Source organism: Glycine soja, chromosome 2, assembly GCF_004193775.1.
Source record: "Glycine soja cultivar W05 chromosome 2, ASM419377v2, whole genome shotgun sequence".
In the NCBI taxonomy this organism is placed as follows: domain Eukaryota; kingdom Viridiplantae; phylum Streptophyta; class Magnoliopsida; order Fabales; family Fabaceae; genus Glycine; species Glycine soja.
The window spans coordinates 15,410,821-15,431,514 of NC_041003.1; the positions used below are offsets into that span (position 1 = coordinate 15,410,821).

The 20,694-nt window shown below is 29.9% G+C and overlaps 1 protein-coding gene across 1 annotated transcript; it reads left to right on the forward strand.

The window, feature by feature from the left end:
• The first annotated feature begins 14,701 nt into the window (after positions 1–14,701).
• On the forward strand, positions 14,702–20,638 carry LOC114390320 (RNA demethylase ALKBH10B-like). Its single transcript, XM_028351025.1, has 7 exons — positions 14,702–15,326; positions 17,532–17,662; positions 17,803–17,920; positions 18,200–18,301; positions 18,445–18,560; positions 18,693–18,847; positions 19,779–20,638. The coding sequence occupies exons 1-7, from the start codon at positions 14,894–14,896 to the stop codon at positions 20,266–20,268; spliced, it is 1,545 nt and encodes a 514-aa protein (XP_028206826.1). The 5' UTR covers positions 14,702–14,893; the 3' UTR covers positions 20,269–20,638.
• The last annotated feature ends 56 nt before the right edge of the window (positions 20,639–20,694 follow it).

The following is a 20,694-nucleotide window of genomic DNA, read 5'->3' on the forward strand; positions in this document are numbered from 1 at the left end:
TATTTCTACGATCTTTATTTTTCCACCTAGATTGAGGGTATGATTATAAATTAACTATCAATTTTGATAATTAATTGAACCTAAAAATAAAATAAAAAAAGCTAATGATAACATTGAGTTTCTTAACAAATGTGAATAATACCCATTCGTATTGAAATTTTAAACAGATATTAAAACAATTATTTACTATACTCCTTAGCAAATATGCAATTCTTGTTTTTCTATTTTTTTTATTGATAATGAATTATTAGAATCTTAAATTATTTCCAATCCTTCGTAAATATGCAATTTTTATTCTCATTTTGTATTAATTGTAAATTAAAGATGGAAATATCAAGAGACATTTTTCACCATTAAAAGACAAAGGAGATTTTGTTCTTTCATTATTACATTATTTGTCATTTCTTCTTATCAAGAGATAACCTTCAAGTTTATTATTTTTTGATAATGATCATGTGTCCTTTAATTTTCAGTGTAGTTTGTATCTTGATGAATGGAAAAATGCATAACAACTTATAAAACAAGCATTGAATAACCTTGTTTGTTGTCACGGTGGATGAAATATGACATGAGGTATAACTTTATAATTCACCATATGATTCTCCAATCTAATAAAATTGTTGTTATTGCTAAGTCACGCAAGCACATTCGAAATTGATGATATGTGTGGGTGTGTTTTGTCTTTCCGAACGACTGTCATGACAAAAAAAATAAGATTGAATATTTGTTTGAGTTTTTTCTCTAATGAAATGTTGCAAGTTTAATGCATGAAATTGCAAGAGATTTGATAAGTTAAACATTACTTTAAAATAAAAAGAGAGAAAAATAATTGAATAGATAAAAGTAACATGTTAACTATTTATCTTTAGTGAATTATTGAATTTGTAGTTGGTTTTAATGTCTGAAATTGAAGATTTTAAATGTCTAATAAAAAAATATATGAAAAGTTTTAGATTTTACACTTTTATTGTTGTTTCTCTTTGTAGTTTTATCCATAATAATCTATCTATTACATATAATCCATCTATAATAGATATAAAAGTTGTTACTTCTGCCATCTACATCTTTAGGTTAAGATTTTCGTTATTTCTGTCATTATTAATATACCACGTCAACAAAATTATTTTTTTCTTCATGAAATTGAATTCTTTAATTAAGTTAGTCATAATTAGTCATTATTTACTAACATTTTTAGCCATAATTTAATTAAACATTTTTGCCAACAGTTTTCATGAAATTAAATTATTTTACTTAAATTAGCCATGATTAATTGTTATTTCTCTTTGTAGTTTTATCCATAATAATCTATTATAAATAATTTATCTATAACATGTATAAAAGTTGTTACTTCTACAATTTACATCTTTATGCTAAAATTCTCGTCATTCCCATCATTATTAATATGCCACATCAGTAAAATTATTTTTTCATGAAATTTAATTCTTTAATTAAACTAGTCATTATTTACTAACGTTTTTAGCCATAATTTAATTAAAAATTTCAAAAACTTAATTAAACATTTTTTCCAACAGTTTTCATGAAATTAAATTAGTTAACTTAAATTAGCCATAATTAGTCATGATTTATTAACGTTTTTAGCCATATTAATTAAATGTTTCAAAAATTTAATTAAACATTTTTTACTATTTTTCTTCCTCTTTCAACCTTAATTAAATGCTTTTATTGGTCATTTATTGACAACCTAATTAGCCTTAATTAATGGCATTTGATTTGCACAATTTTTGTTTAATTAGTATGCAGCTATTGAATGAGGAGTGTCTTTCTGATTTTTATGTAATCTTTTTTTATCCAAGGTGAAACATTAAGAATGTTTTTCAACCTATTGAGACTAAGACTAATCTTACTCGCAGTATGTGATTTTGTTTACCTAACATTTTTGTACACATGATGTGAATTGAACATGTGTTAGATTTTTATATAATCTAACACTACAGCATTATTTTCTTATTAGCTGAGTCCTTTATCGCGTCAAACGAGTAAAAACTCAATTTTGTTAGTTTAAAAATTTACCTCAAAATTTATGTCCTCTTCTTTACTATTAAAGTTTATACCCTCAAATCTCAAACTTCCAAACTATAATCTTTGAATCCTTTCAAACCTCAATTTTTACTGTCCATGTTTTCAAATCTTTCAACTCCTTTTCTCAATCTCTTTTTTCCCTTCTAATTTATCTTTTCCTTGCATGTCCTTCTCAATTATGGAAGAAGCATTATAAAGGTTTGCTATGAAAAGGATTGGAGTGCGAAGCATGTGGCAGAAGAAAGGTGGTTATTGTTAGTTAAGTTAACGTGTTGTTAATATAAGTTTTCAGTAAGTATTTTTTGAGGTTAAGAACCGGGGAAGAGGGTTGATGTATTTTGCTGAATTATGTCAATTCAATTTGGTTAACTTTAGGCAACAACATTGATAATAAAAACATTAAAAACTTTGCACCAAACTTTTATAATTCTTAAATTAATAAACATATTGATTAAATTAAATTTTAGTATATGGGATTTTGAATTGATTATAAACTTTTTTTTAATTTAATTGCTGTTAAATATAAATTATATATATAAAAAAAAAACAACCCATGGATCGCATGAGTAAATCGATTAGTTTATACAATAACTACATATATTTGATTTTTTCCTGCTTTCTTAAAATCAATGCTATGAAAAGTTTAATTAGTTTTGAAGGAAGTATAATCCTACAACTTTTTCGGTTAATGAATTGATTTTAGATGTAAAATTCGTAATTTTTTCTTCTAAAATATGATTGTTATCTTCATAAATATGAAAATATTTAAAATTTATTTATATAAATTTTTTATATTTTTTGTCTTTACTAAAATGGAATGTGTCACTTTTTAGTCTAGTTACAATCCAAACCTATATGATGATGGGTTTTTATATTGGTTATATTTATAACCATATAACATAACTCATATTTTTTTATATTAATTATGTATATAATTAATGTAAAAATCAATACACATAAATTGGGATTGAAACCTTATTTTGAATTTAAAAATGATACATTTTAATTTTATAAGGATAAAAAGCATATTAAAAAGATTAATTTTAAATTTTTTTATATTTATCAAGATGGAAAAATATATTTTAACCTTTTTTTTAACATATATCCATATTTTTACATTAAACTTAATTATATTTGTTATTGATATAAAATTAATTATCTTGAATTCAATTTTAAAATATCAGTCACAAACACAGATAATTTTTTAACACGTATTTTTTCAAGATTCTTTCAAACTCAGTTATATTAAAATCTATATCCAACTAATTAAACATAAAATGTTTGTGAAATTTACTATATATAATAATTTGATTACTAGCCTTGTTTTACATATAAAAATTCTTTACGATGGTTAAATAATTTTTTTATTGGATAAAATATTTTTATTTAATATCTTTGTGCAAATATTATAACTTGGATTGCAATACAAATTTACTTTTCATTGTCATCCAAAAATCAGATTTCCATATAATAATAACAAACATTCAAATTTATCCTTTACAAAAAGTATACAGTGGCTTTTATCTCACCACAGTAAGAAGAAGGAATGATCCTCCTCAAAATTAGTTCTTGCTTTTTGTTGCACATTGTCTTTTTATTTATTTATTTTTTGTTTCTTTCCCTCGGCTTTCTTGGCTACCATGCAGTTAGGGGAAAATTCTCTAGAAATAAGTATCTTCCAAAGTTTCCCACTTAATGAAATGAATGGTTGTGTGATTAACCATTAAGCCATCTTCTCATGCACTTGCAATGTTCATGCCTAAAAGTATGAATGGTTGTTTCTACCTTTTTATTCTTCGGGCTACAAACTACCTATTTTATATGGTCCTTGTAGAATTTTGATCCATACACTAGTTATTTGGGTTGTCTACTTGATTCTATATCCCATATCAAAGTTCCCAAAAAAGTTGGCACAAGCATATTAAAAAGTGAGTGCATGCGTGGATGTGAGTGATTCGTGCAAGGGAGATATTTTATCTTATAAATTTTGTAAATGCCTTCTTGGTAAAGTTCTCATTTGGGAATTTATGCTCTGGTTGGTATTCGTGAAAAAGAAAAAGAAAAGTAAAACAGAGTTATAGGATCAAAAGAGAGCGGGATTCCTTTTAAATTATTTGTTTAATATACAAATAAGAGAAAAATATTTTTATTTGATTTGAAAAAATTTAATATTATTGTTATGAGAAATGTTACATGTTTGTGACGATGAGATCCAATGATCCATTGCACGTTACAACGGTAGTAGATAATAGTAGCTATTTCACTCCCAGTCCAGAGGATGAGTGGCATTAATTTTGGAGAAAAGTGAATGAGATAACTTTTTATTTATTTTAAAAACATTTTCTTTTTTTAGTAATTGGTTCAAGAAACCATTTTCCGTGTTTAAAAATGTTCAAGTTAAATTAGTATCGTAGAATATCTTCATCACTTCTTATTTAATTTATTTATGTTCATTTTTCGTAATTGTTTAAACTTCTCAAAATTTCAAATATACCTTATTTGCGAATCAAACAGTGAGTGGATCTGCATTATCTTCACTATTAGGAATAGGGCTCAACGTACGTTTATCATTGCTCATTTTATTATGCGTAGATGTTGAAAAATAGTTTAGTTTCATTACACATTTATTTACTTTCATTTAATGGTAATATAATATTTCTTTAATATAGACCACATATATATTTTGTTGATAACAATCTTATTTGAGTTATGTGAAACCATTGCGGACAACAAAGCAAGGATAAAAATGTTTGGTTTATTTTATTTTTTAAAAATATAACTTTTTATGGTCTTTTACAAAATATTTAATTTTATTAGCGTAGAAACTCATCAACTCATTGCCTAACCCCATTATAATAATCAGTAGTGATGAATGTAGAAATTTTATGTTCAGTTCAAAATGATTAAAACACATGAAATGTGCACCATAATAATCTTAAAATTGGATACATTTCCGGTGCAAAGAAAATTGACAATGAATGTCAACAACATCACGAATCCCTAAAAGAATATGCTTCATTATAAATTTATGATGAAGACTAACATCACAAATGTTTAGTAATGGTTAGCAAATATGACTTTACCTTTGAAATCGGCATTGAACATTTGAATCTATAACATTTTGCAGCAATTTATGTTACGATATAATTCGTACGAGTTTGTAATTGTTTGTGGCATGTCTTTCTTTTTTGTTTTAAACCACACATGTCTATGATAGGAGGTAATCATATTTGAGTTAGTTAAAATAATCATAAACAATAAAATATCTTCATTTCAAGTATTTAACACCACTATATATTCATAACTTAAATCTAATAATTCTAGTTTCATGTTAATTCGTCCGATACTTGATGGTGTTTGTGGCAGGCATATGTATTATGGGATAAGGAAGAATTACAACAGATATGACGGTGGCCTCTGTCCTCTCAATCGTAAGGGAGACACTTTTCTAAAGGGTACTTTAATTTTAACATGAACCTCTCTTGTGTGACCCGATCTCTTCACAAAAGGGTCATGGTCATGGTGACTCCCACTCTTTCTTATTTTTTCCTCTCATTATGTCTTATTTTTTAAGGTCAGCTTAGCTCTCAAGAGTTACAAGAGATCAAGAAGACTATAGTCATGAGGGAGCAACTACTTTTTAATCTTATTCTTTTGTCTAGTTTTATTTTTTTTCAATACACATTTCAGTTATGTTTCATGTTTGTCACCTAAAAATAAAGAATCTAGTAAAAAACAAATGTTCTTTGAATTATATTATCGATAGAAAAAGAATATAATAAAGCGTATAAAGTCAGCGACGGGCAAATATAAAGAACTAAAAAGTGAGTAGGTCTACTTTGTGATTTCAAGAATAAAAATTATTTACCATTCTTTTCGTATTAAATAATTCGTAGGTAAAAATACGACTCCCTTCTCTTTTTAATAATTCATTTGTCGTGAATAAGCCAATACAAATTTTAATATGATTTAGGTTAATAGAAATTTATTAATTTATTAGTTATATATGTAACATATCAAAACAATTTACATTCCATAAAATTAGTTTCTCTACCAAAAGAAAAATCGTTGAGACTTATGATATATTTTAAGTTTAGACTTTTTTCCCTTCAACTTTCCTTTTTGTAAAGTACGTGTCTATTGCGTGAGCTTTAGATCTTCGATGCATTTTTGCTTTTTTGTTTCGTAATCGCTTTAGATTTGTACAAATAGCAAAACTAAGGAGGATATATAGATAAACGATTGAACAAATAAATTGCAGACACACCTTATATACTTTTTTACTACTTTAATATCAATTCTTTTTAATATTTACTATTAAAATTTTACTGTAAAAATTAAAGTCAGTGGGGTTTTAGTTTTTATTTATCTCAATTACTACTAACGAAATAACACTCAAATTTAATTCTCTCTTTTATTCAACTCTAACTCCTCTCCTTTCTCATGGCTGACGCCTAATTATAATTTTTTAAAAGGTTTTTAATATCCTAATTTTATAATTAATTAGTTGATGACCCCCAAAATGTTTGAGACATCTAGATAATGGATAGTAAAAAAAATAAGATAAGGAGATTTATAATTTGTTATTGCTTATATTGTCATTTATCCTTGTTAGAAAAAAATAGGAGTCTCTTTGGTTCAAATTTTTTTATTATTTATAAATAACTATAAAATATTACTTTACTTTTTTTAAAATTGTATGAAAATAGTGAACATAATAAAATTTTCGTACGAATCTTTAAAAATAGGCAACAAAATAATTAATTAGACAACTTTCTTATAATTACGTATCTGTCAAAGTAGGGGGGGAAACGAAATAAATTAAAATAAAATTGTCTCTAAGTTGAGGCTACTCTATGCATAAATTTTGTAGAAGTTGATTGCGACTAGAACTCTTTTTGTTGGTGAAAATGTGCAATGATCACGAGAATAATTAAAGCGTATCGATTTGTTATTGGCTGAAAGTTTGTCTTTCGTAATTATTTCCTTCCTTTCAATTTAACCTCCTTCAAAATGCAATGTTCGTTTTTGCCTATTGGCATGCCTTGTCAATTTTGCTTTGGACATTTGAATAGACTAGTGATAAATTTATCCAGATGGTAGTTAAAGTGACTTCAAATACAAAATGAATAAAATATGTAAAGGATAAAGATACGTATATTTTATTTTAAAATTGTAAGAAGTGCCAATAATGAATATTGCATTTGTGTGACCAAAATTAAAAATGTATATTGCCTATTGGCATGCCTTGTCAATAATGTATATTGCACCGACGGGAGTTGGCTGCTAAAGTGAATGCCAACTAAATAATTATGCATTTGTGTGACCAAAATTAAAAATGTAGTGGACCTCAAAAATTTGGCGTCCGTATATACGTTGTATTTCATGCCTACAATAAACATTTTTTAATTACTTATATTTTTTACAATCCTTTTCGTATCAAATAGGATTAAGAAGAACAACACATTCATTTCAAAATTTAAATTCGAAACTATTAATTAAATTAAAAAAATATTAGTGATTCATATGCTTTCTGTGATGCTTATCATAGATTGCATTCACAATATAAAATGATTTTTAAATAAATTAGAATAAAAGTAGGTTGGGAAAATTTTTCTTATTCGTTTATAGTCACAATTATATTATTTACTTAATTATTACTTATTAGCTAACATTACATAGCAATACTCAGTATTATTTTTAATGTTTATATTGTCAAACTCATTTAATTATCATATTACAGAAAAGGGAAGGAATCTTCCATCTTTCCGCAACAAATATTTGTTTGATTTTTGCTGATAAAAGAAAATTGTTTGATTTTCTATTAAGCTTCCTTTTTAACATGGTCCACGAAGAACAGCTTCTTGTTGGTTCTGTTTCTATTTCTATAGCTTGTATTGCAGCGAAATGTCAATTAAAGAATACCATAGTGGGAGGGAGAGAACGCTTCCGAGCCCTTGGCTTTCATTAAGCATTTGGGTAACCTATGCCTTTCGGGAAAGCTTGAATCGAAAATTCTCAAACTTTATTGCCTCAAAACTTTAACAAAGTGAATAAGAGACAGCAAGTCTCTTTACAAGAAAGAATCCCCTCTTAATTGGGTTAAAATGATAGAAAAGTCATTTACAATTTTTAGAATATAGGTTAAAATATGTTTTTTTTTCTTTTACTAAAATTCATTTTAATTTGTTATGTTTTGAAATATTTAGTTTGGTCCTTATCTCTAAAATTTGATTTAATGTTGTGCTTTTGAAATAGTGATTATTTTTCTTTAATTTTATTTTTGGAGCACATTTTAAATAATTTCTTACAAATTTAAGATGTAAAATTTGTTCTATTAGATTTGTTTGCATAAAAATTATGAACCAGGACAACATTAACTCAAATTTTAGCGTTAAAGAATTAAAATAATTTTTTAAAAGATAAATTATCAAAACAAATTTTAATAAAAAGATGAAAGAGAAAAATTGAATGTCAGCGTAAAATCTAGGATAAAATATATTTTTGATGTTTGTTCTATTTTATAAATTTAAGTTTAGTCCCTATACTTTCAAATTGGTTGTTTGGTCATCAAACTTTGAAAAATAGGAAAATTTAATCTTTCATCTTTAACACAAATGGTTAATTTTTTATGGACTAAATATATTTATATGTTTTCAAAGTCTGAGAACGAAAATAATCTATTTAAAAAATGCAGGAATTGAAATAAAATTTATCTAAAAGTACGAGAACTAAAAACATACTTTATTCTAAGATAAATATTAACTAACATCCTTAGGATATTAACTAAAGCACTTTTGATTGAAAGACAAAAATTACATTATTCATAATCTTTTTAATATTTTCTTATAACTCTTACATTAAATATTTTTCTTTTTTAATTGCTTGGGAGACCTAGGAAAACATTTATTCTAAAATCTTAAATCTATAAGCCTAGCCAAGCTGATATAGAAGTGGCTCCATTTAATGGCTGGCTCAAGAAAACAGCATGAGTGCATGCGGTTGGGTAGCCACAAACAAAAGACACAGGCGAGGCTAGAAAGTATACAACCACCACCACGGCACACAGCACACATACAACAGTGTCTAATGCGAGGATGTTGACATGTTCAAATAAAAGCCTCAAGTCAAGGTCACTTTACCTTAGTATCTATAACCCACTGGCCCCCCACCACTATTTGTAGTGGACCCTAATAATATGGTTCTATGCCCTAAGGGGGTCCCACACACATGGGGACATGCCTTTCACTTATTCCCTCATGTCATTTATTTCCCCCCTCCCAATTTTCATCATAATGAAGGCCAAATTTGCCATCACACTCTCAACCCCTTTGGATCCTTTTTTGTTTTATTGTTTAATGATTACATATTGGCCAACAGGTTGGTTGTAAAGTTGACTATTCAAGTTCAAGTTTTTATATATATATATATATATATATATATATATATATATATAAATTAATACATGTGAAAGCACGTGTTTTAATCTCTATATGATTTGCGGATTTTAATTACATTAATTCTCGAGAGGATTTTTTTTAAGAAATGAATGAAATCTGTCGTATATCAACTCTATTGTAATCTTTAAGTGTGCACTGTGGAATATCAATTTGGGATGCATAGCATACATGCATTCATATAAATTTCTAACAAAATTATTAAAAGGCAATTTTCATAATTGAAAATATATCATGATGTTTAACAAAGTATTGATGCGAAGGGCATGCACATTTTTTACGTTCAGATTTAACTTCAGGCCTTATTGTCTGTGCGAGAAGCACTAAACTACAAGCTATGATCACATTTGTCCTTCTTTAATTTGGAATTATGAAATGCACTTCACTGATTAGCAAAAGTAACGTTTTTCTTACCACCATATGTCGCCATTTTAGTGTGCAGCACCGTCGCGTGAGATTTTTAAGAAGCCATTCCACAAATGAATTGACAAATAATAAATAAAAACAGTTATGAAAGTACGATTTAATGAATAATCAAAATGGTTGGTTGATAAAATGCAATTACATAATGTTTATTTATGTTCCTTAACGAACGATCTAAGATTCAAATATTCTGAGACCTAAGCTAGCCACCGGAAGGGCAATAGGGTGAAATGTCATACGCCTCTTTCTCAGTCGATTTAAATGGTCATCGGGTCACAATGAGCTATAATGGTGTTATGCATCATTAATTGGTTGACTTATGATTACCATTGTTGCAAATTATTGCTGATTGTACGTGTCTTTTATATATACATTATTCCTAATTTGGGGATCAGATCTGCTGCAATAATTTATTTTTTAAAATAAGCAAAACAGAATATGTTACCTAGTTCAATATAAGAGGTACTCAACTGACAAAAAAAAAAAAAAAAGAGTTTACAAAAAGAACATACACATACCAAAGGTAGCTCCCACAGAAGTCTCACTAGTTGCAATTATTTTTTTCTATTTCACAAAATATTAACCTTTAAAATGTTTCATTTTGTATTAAAGCATATTTGGTTATTGTATTGGGATAGCAGAGAGCCCTCAGCTGAACACTAGGACCTCCTCTGGCCAAAAATGTTTCGGTCATCCAAATACATCTCAGCCTCGCTATAATCTAAAGAGATCAAGGAGACATTATTACTATCTTAATCTTACCCTTATCTAAAGTATTGTTTGGTAATCTTGAATTATATTTCTATTAATTAAGAGAGATAATGTCTATGAATGTTTTTTTACCCCATATATAGGGTTAGATTCTCAAGATAACGTAACAATTATACTCATTAAAAAAAATATTCTTTTTACCTTACATTGCATCCTACTGACTTGAGTATCTGAATGTCAATCTTTTTTGCAAATATTTCCTACCAGTAGTAAACTAATATCAAAGGTGAAATATATTGATCGAGAGCTACTAGAAGGAATGAAGGAGAAAATTACCTAGGTATCCTCGTGAAGGTACAATTATAAAACTTAATTACCATTGGATGGATGGATAATTATTTGATTACATCCTGAGCAATTATGGATTAAATAGTAGGAGATTCAATTTCCTAGTTGAGCATAGACATACAAAATGATTATAGTTTTGATGAGTTTACTATATGCCTATGTGAAAATAGGCCAGGTTACGCTAAGTTTTTTTATTTGAACCTACCTTATAGTTAATTTGCCTTGTTTATCTCAAACCTTTTTTAAGGATTTGATTTAATCTACAAGCTTCTTTAAAGACCTATTTTATAATAATTTAATATCAAAATAAAGATATATATATATATATATATATATATATATATATATAACTTTATAAAAGTCAAATTTAACTTATTTATGTGACACAAACATATTTTAAAATATAATCTGACATTCATAATGACTCACTTAAAAATATTATACAATAATAAATTTAAATAGGACATAATTTTATTTTTGATAAACTTATAAGTTTAACTTTAACTTTTTCATGTAGATTAACATGCTCAACATTTAAAAAAGATAAATAAATGTTAAAGTTTAATATATTATAACAAATTTAATATAACAATAATGATAATAACACTAACAACAATTTCCTAAAAGAATATGACCTAAAGGATTTTTTGAATCACCTAAAGTCTGACATTTTTAACTTAGATCTTAATAAAAACCTTGGCCTAATATATTTCCTAAAAAAATATGACCTAACTTAAACCTAATGTAGGCTAGGTTATATGGTCGAACTATTTGACATATTTTCACTCCTAGTCAAACCTTGAAGGATCTAAAACTCATCTGGGACCTATTATTTTAAACTAGTTTAAAAATTCTAATGCATAAGGAAAGAGCTAGATTCCCTAATTCGGTGCCCAAAACCCCTTAAAAATACTGATATTCTATTTGATGTAACAAGAAGATAATTTTCTTCCAAGTTGAAACATAACATATCCTTGAGTGTATCATATGCATTTGTCGTCTGAGTATTTACTTTAATCAATATTTATAATTTGGAGCTTAAAACTGCTTAAATCGATAACCCAATTTTCAAGTTGAAATTACAGCCCAATCCGAAACAGTTTGAATTCAGAAATGTCAAACATATCATGGGAGGAAGGGGAAGAAAATAGGACTTGTACTTTTCATTCCAGAAACGATGATTGGATTTGACTCTTTATGCCACAAAATTACAACAACAAAAAATGCCCCATTAAAATAAAAAGGTTTTCATTATTTTTTTAAATTTCCTCTTTTTTCCTCCTTCAATTCGTATCGAAAGTTATTGCCACAATAGCGTGACATAACATATCATGATTTAAAGTTAAAATATCAAAATATCAGCGTATATAATTAATAAACTTATGGATTAAAATGAATAAAAATTAAAATTAAAATGTGGTTACAGTATCATAATCAGCATTAAGTTGATTCAAATAAAATTATATTTTAACCAATTTCAAATAACATTCGAGTTTAAATCTTATAAATAAATTTTTTTATTAAGGGTGTGATGTACACATTGGTAATTTTGATTACCCTTTATTTAATAGCATGTTTTGTTTGATATTTTTTAGTGTGAAGGTGGATCCAACTGAAACAAAAAATATTTACTTTCGCCTCAATTGAAAAATATGGACGTAAATAATTTGGAAGACATGAATTGTGAACTCAAATCCAAACACACCATAAGTGTTCTTGCTCTTGATTCTCAAACATCCATTTTGGGGTGCTAAATCTATGGCTTTCTCTCTCCCTCGTAAACTTTATATTTATGGTTAGTTAGGTCCAGAACAGATGCCGTGAGATCAACCAAACGAAAACGATCTTGCTCGAGACATTAATATGTGTGGTTTTTTTTTTTATCATAAAGAGGAAATGCTAAATTTTCCAATCTGTTTTACCGAGGATGACACAGGGAACAAGAAAAACGCGGCAATAGAAAATTTCATTTGTGCTCTATGTGAAGTAATGGAATTGTGGTAGTGCAAACCAACTAACCTATTTGTTTTTTTGTTATTTAAGGGGCTTGGACATACACCAACTAGCAAATTTTATTTCTTAGCCTTTTAGCATGCTTCGTGCAAGCTTTTGCCAAAAAAGTCAAAACAAAAGAAGCTTTTAGTAAATAGATTAATTTAAAAAATTCTTGCCTGATTCAATATTTAATAATTCCAATCATTCAAACAAAAAACTTACCTTATATTGTAACCAAGTTAACCATAATAACTAGGTTATAAAAACTAAGCAAGTGATGCCAACTCAATCAACTTAGAGGTCTACCACGTGATCACTTGTTGAGACCATGAACTTCTAAGTTGGTCGTGTAATAAAAAAATAATAAAACATTGGTCATCAACATCACCTGAAATCTGATCACTTTGTCCAAAGACAAATAAATACTCAATTTCTCAAATATCTTTGACACAACATATTAGTCTTGAGTATGAGAAGCATATATAAGATAAGCCTTTTCCTCAACGACTCCTCGATGTTATTTAATCATCAAACATGCCATTGCCTATAAATATATATAGCCGCGATTCCCTTCTTTAGGTATGTTCCTCTAATATAATTAGTTGTTACTTTGCCAAAAACTTAGTTGAATGTTAAAGTCTTTGCGGATAACATTAACATTACTTCTTTTTCAACAACATTTATGAAATTTAAGTAGCCATAGAGCGAAACAATAACAAATAACACTTGTATGTGTTGAAAAGCAATTTTTTAACTAAAAATACTCACATGCATTAAGTTTTTTCAAAGACAAAATTAGTTAAACCTAAACTAATATATTCAACATTAATTTTTTTTTATATAAATTGCAATGCTGTTAAGAAGCATTTAATACATATTAAATGCATTTAATTATTTAATAATTATTTATACCTATTTGATGTTAACAATACATGTTTCTTTTACTCAAACAATGCGTGTTATAAATGTAGAAAGTAGTTATTTAAATTTAGTTATCATATATTCTTTTGGCTAGACAGTTAAATCATCATATTAAACCATACAAGTTACATTAAGAATATAAACAATATTAATTTTATGCTTTAAATATAATTATCTAAATTTTAATAAACATTAATTTTTACATTTGTAACACTGGTTAATATTTGTCAAAGCTGCAGTATCTTTTATTGATTCAACTGATTGTATATTCTAGTAATAATGGTGAGCACTTAAATAAGATCAAAAGCATAAACTAAAATGGACAGCAACCAATTACGCGAGTATCATAAAACAACATCTATATAATAACTCCCTATCTTTGTTAAACTGACGCTAATCATAAGATGTTTTCAACTCCTACATTAATTATTTTTTAAAAAAAAAGTTAAATTCATGATTGAGTTTTTGTTTTTATTTTATATAAACCATATGTATTCTCAAATTCAAGATCTATGCTAAGATACTTTAATTCAGTTGTAAATAATATTTTTTCAATTTTTACGAATTAAAAAAATTGAGACCCTAGGATGTGGCTAGCTAGATCGAATAAATTTACGTGAGTTGATATAGTATTGGATAAATTATTTTTATATATTTATAATCTTGAAAAAGAAGGAATAATTTAGGTTTGATTTAATTTTGTTGTGGAATTATGGTAGGCAAGCACGTGAAATGGCGTGAGATGGTGCCACGTTAAGTGCAGAAGGAAGCTGAGGAGTGAGGAGGTTCATATATAACATAACTCCACATACATGCATTGCATACATTAGAGAGGATGGAGTATTTAAGCTCACACCGTAACACATAATAACCATACTAAATTCGTAAACCCTTTTCTCAAAGCACAGGCTTAGTTATATACCTTCTTCTTCTTCGACCTTCGATTTGGGCCCAACACAAACGCACCATTGGCTCCGATCACTGCGCGACCCAATTCCATGGCGGCTGGCCCTACAACAACATCACCCTCCGATCGACCCACCATGGTCCCTCCCCCAATGCTCGTCTCCGACTCCTTCGCCAAGGACGCCATCCTCGCCTGGTTCCGCGGCGAGTTCGCTGCCGCCAACGCCATCATCGACGCCCTCTGCGCCCACCTCTCCGCCTCCTCCGCCCACGATTACGACGCCGTCTTCACCGCCATCCACCGCCGCAGGCTCAATTGGATCCCCGTCCTCCAGATGCAGAAGTACCACTCCATCGCCGACGTCACGCTCGAGCTCGCCAGACTCGCCGACAGAAACCACAACGCTGCCGCCGCCGAACACGAAACCGACGAAAAAACGACGCCGTCGGAGAGTGTCGGAAATGGAGGTGGCGGTGACGAACACGAGGAGTATGAGTCCCCCGAGAGCGAGATTACTGATTCAGGTAAATAAAATAATTCAACTCTTTTTTTCTAATTTCTCACTTTCTATTTTATTTTCGTGTGAATTAATTCCTCACTTTCTAAATCAATGGAAATGAAAATTTAATTATCATCACAAGGTACACTTGGTGTTGGTTTCTCAACTCTTTCACGGGTTTCTTTCTGTTCCTTCCTTTTATTCAAAATCGAAACGCGGAATTTTCAGAAACGGTCGGGAAAAAATTGAAGGATCATTTTGTTGGGATCATTTATTAATCGCTGATGAAAATTCAATAGTTTTTCTCTGGAGATCTTTTTGACTGAAATAAAGCCTGAAACTTTATGTCTCTCTTGAAAAGAGCGATTTTTTTTATTGTTATTCTTTTTCATGGTTCAAGTGTTGGAAAAGAAAAATAAATTGTGCCAAGAAATCCAATGTAGTACGAATTTGTTTTGTGTACCGTTTCATTTGTTGAAGTCAAAATTCAGTTGCGCAAAATTTTGATGACGTTAAATTCCATGATTTTGAAGCAAAAGAAAAGCATATGTTAAAATTTAGGCTTGTATTTATAGATGTAGGAGTAGTATTAAAGTAAAGGAGAGTAGTGAGAGACGCAGGGCATGTGGTTGATAATTATTTTGATTACTTAAATGGGGTTTACAGGTATGAGAACAACGGGGCACAAGAAAAGAAAAAGGTTCGGTGTTACGGTTAAATTGGGGGAGTGAGAAATAGTATTAAATAGCAGAACTAGGTTAAGGTTGGAATTGGAACTAAGTATAGATCTAGAAGTGTGTGCAATGATTTTTATTACAGGGTAGGGGACCACATAAGGCGAGTGAATGATGTGTCTTGCATCTTCCTCTGAGTTTGCGGGTCAACTTTGTCTTGGTTGCTCCTTGGCTTAGGGATCCAAATCCGATTAGCTGACCTGATTTGATTTATATTTGTTACCAAACACCACGCACCAGCCATCGGGTCAAATTTTATTTTTCTTTTCTCGATAAATATTACTTATTAATTTTTTTATTAACAAGATATTTGAATTCATGATTTATTCATCTTTTTTTCTTCACATTAAACAAACTTATTATATATATATATATATATATGATTGTTTCAGATTAAATTATAATATAAAATTGTTTTATATTACCATTCTATAATTTATTTTCTCTTAAATGTATTTAATGTTTAATTTAAAAAATATTATTTTTATTCTCATAATTTTTTTATTAATTTGGTACACGTAAAAATAGAATATTTTTGTTAATATTTGGTAACTTTGTCAAAACATTGTTGTTTCATTTTCTTCTCTACTAAGAAAGTGCAAGAAAATCACCTAGCAAGTAATGAAAATTTGCAATTTTCAATGATATTTAGTCACTAGAAATTGTTTAATTCATTTGGGAGATTTAATCACCACAAATTATTTAATTCACTTCTAATCAAATTACATGTTTAAGTTTGTTTATCATGTCAGATAATTATTGTATACCGGAATTACTACTGAAAACCAATAAAAATATATTACATTTTTTCAAAGACCAAATTAATATAAAAAATTGTATGAGAACAAAATTAATACTTTTTAAAATTTATACGAATTTCAAACATATTTTACTCTATTTTTTTTTTATAGATTATTAGAAAGATTAGTAAAAATATATGTAACTGATTCATATACATATTAAAATAATTGAAAGAAAAGAAAAACCCAGCTGCAAATGCTTGAGCAAAGAAAAAGAGAGAGAATATGTTGAATGAGCAGGATGTATTTATTTGGAAAAGAGACATGTAGTAAATGCTTGCACTGGCCCGTCCCTTTTGGCACTAAATATGTAATGTGCTGGTGGACTCACATTGGTGGTGGGCAACAACGAATAACGATTTTTTTTGGAAGAAGACAAATGTTTCTTGACAATTGTTGCATTTTGAATGTTCAGTTAACATACTTGTTTAATTGCAATGTCACAATGCTGTAGTAAACAATGACCACAAGGGTTGACTAAATCATAACAATGAAAGGACAGTAAAGTAAACGGGAAAGTAGAAACAGTCTAACACATATGCAGAGCCAGTTAATCGATGACATTCATTTAACTTATTTGGGGAAACGAAGCCTATGTATGCAGTGTTGTCTACTGTATTAATGCTTAGGATGGAAATATTTTTGTCCTTTTCTGAGTATTGAAGTTTGCATGGAATTTTTTGGGTTCATGTGCAGGATCTCAAGAAATGCAGGCTAGTCCCATGAACGTTAATATATGTTCCAATCATGAAGAGTGTGAAGGACGTTCTTCACAGTTTAAGTTGACAAAAGGCTTCGCAGCAAAAGAGTCAGTGAAGGGACATATGGCAAGTTCTTTTTTCCAAAAGCTAAATTTACATTCTTTTTAAAAAAAAGAAGAATGGATACAGAGTTTTCATAACCCCACTAGTTTATGCCATAAGAAGCAGTCGGTTTTGCTTATTAAACAGCTGATTGAAATTAACAGGTGAATGTAGTAAAAGGATTGAAGTTATATGAGGACATTTTCACTGATTCAGAACTGTGCAAGCTAACAGATTTTGTGAATGAGATCCATGCTGCTGGCCAGAATGGGGAACTGTCAGGTAAACCACCCACCACTGATCTTTGTGTGTGTCTGTGTATTCTCATTTTTTATTTCTTTATAGTATCATGAATCATGACAATATTAGAGGGTATGTTTGTTTGGACAGTCATACTTTCTTTCTTGTGAAATTGTTGTGACTATATTTCTTCCTTGTATTTGTTTTACTTTCTTTGTCGTCAATCACATTACGTGTTTAAACACAGATATACCTAATGCAAGCTGTTTTTGTTGTGTGCATTCTTAAAAATACTAACCAAATATTCTTGTATACATGTAGGTGAAACTTTTATATTATTCAACAAGCAGATGAAAGGGAACAAGAGAGAGCTGATTCAACTGGGTGTTCCAATATTTGGACAGATAAAGGAGGACGCAAAAAGTAAGATTATTAAAGAAATTGTGATAACATATAACTGTTTTACTTTACCATAACTATTTGGTTCTTCTGATTTTAGATATTGCATAAATGAATCTAGTGATTCTCTTCTTATTCTGTTTTTCATTTTCAATTTTTGTTTAAAGGCAATATAGAGCCAATTCCAGTACTTCTCCAAGGTGTCATTGATCACCTTATTCAGTGGCAATTACTTCCCGAGTACAAAAGACCAAATGGTTGTATCATCAACTTCTTTGAAAAGGTAAATACTGTATACTTTCCCGCTGACTCCTCTTAAGTTCTACCTGGTATTAGTTAAATAGGTACCACAATCATTTACATTGAACAATGAAATAACCATTTAGCAATATCTATATAATTTCATTATTTTTAGGGGGAGTTTTCTCAGCCATTCCTGAAACCACCGCATCTGGATCAACCTGTGTCCACACTTCTTCTCTCTGAATCAGCTATGGCTTTTGGGCGTATACTTATGAGTGAAAATGATGGGAACTACAAGGGGCCACTCACGCTCTCACTGAAGCAGGGGTACATATTAAAGAACTTATACTATTTGCAGTCCTAATCTTCCATTTATTAATTAAGATTCTAGTCACAATGCTGGATACAAAGGAAGAAGTACCTTCAACATTTATAGGACAGAATGTAAGTGAATAAGGTGAAGTGCTAGTTTTATAGAGGATGCAACTATGCCTTCATATAATACATATATCATCGAGTTAGATTGCTTCTCTGCTTTTCTTTTTCTCTTGAGTAACAAACAAACTTGCGGACACTCAAGGGAAGGACAGAAATGTATTGTCATAGAAATATCAATTGTTAGATTGTAGTTAAAGTGACACCTAGTGTACTTTTTCAGTGTTGTCATAAGGGTCACATTATAAGGGTCCAATCTGCCCCTGAAAAGCTTACTTTTCCATGCATAATCTGTATGTCACTCATGTAGTAATTATATATATAGTGTATTGAACAGGAAACTTGCATAATGCAGCAGGGTGTAACTTTCATTTGCAAAGTCCGATTCTTGTTCTAAGTTTAAGCATCAAGTCCTTAAATATGCTAAATGTCTGATTAGCTGCTGAAATATTTTTAAGGAATGTTAATTATGACTATCATTTGATGGTGAGTCCATGGCCTCAGGCCATTTTAGTTGTGTTAGCATGTGATTCCAGACTTCCCCTGGTTGGATAAGACTTTTGTTGTTATTGTTGTAGAGCATTCAGTTCCAACATTCAATTAGGGGATGCATCCAGAATCCAGATGTACGGATAGGATTGGCACATGAGGCATATAACTTCTTTGTTTTATTATGATGATTAATATTGTAAGCACCAGTAGAAAAGTTGCAGGATGTGTCTCTTGTGCAAGGAAATTGAACTTACCATACACAACACCACTCGTATTTTGAACTGATGCGTAGCATGTAAATGACTAGGACCAAACACCTTTAATTTTGCAGGTCTCTTTTAGTGATGAGAGGAAACAGTGCTGACATGGCAAGGCACGTAATGTGTCCATCCCCTAACAGAAGGGTCAGCATCACCTTCTTCAGAGTGAGGCCAGACTCCAACCAATGCCAAACACCAACTCCCACTACCATGACAAGTGCAATGACTATGTGGCAACCGGGCATTGCTGCTAGTCCATATGCTTTGCCAAATAGTGCTCTAACTAGCTATGAGGGTATGGACATGAACATGATGCCCAAATGGGGAATGCTTCACGCTCCAATGGTGATGCTTACTCCTATGCGTCCTGTGGCGCTGAACCCTCGCAAACTTGCTGGTGGTGGGACTGGGGTGTTTTTGCCCTGGAATGTGCCATCTAGAAAACCTGCCAAGCATCTTCCCCCACGTGCACAAAAAGGAAGGCTTCTCACATTACCTTCCTCCGTTGAACCACAAATGGGAGAGTCCACTTCTGAACCAAGCATTTGTGTTGAAGGATAAGGACAAGTTTAGTTCTGAAAGCAGCCTTGGGTTTGAAGAAATCTGAATCAAGAAAGGTGACTTCCACGACTCAGCTATTTGCTCTACACTGTTGAAATTTTGTTGTACAAACACAAACGCCCCCCCCCCCCAAGTGCTGCAATGAAAGAGCAGTTTGGTTCTTCTTCATCTTTTTTCCCTTTGGATAGAGTAGAGTCTAGTGGTGTTCAAAACGGTTTCCCATGTTTGCCAATCACCGCAAGAGCTTAGTAGAGTAGTCAAGCTTTCAAATTTAAAGTGTGAATTATATCTGATGGTAGCTTTTTGTAAGAATGATATTTTAAGTTAAAAAGACAAATCAATTCGTCACCAGAATGCTTACTTACAATCATCTACTTAACTCGCTGTTATTATTTGTGGATTGTTTTAATTATTCTTTTATCGGTT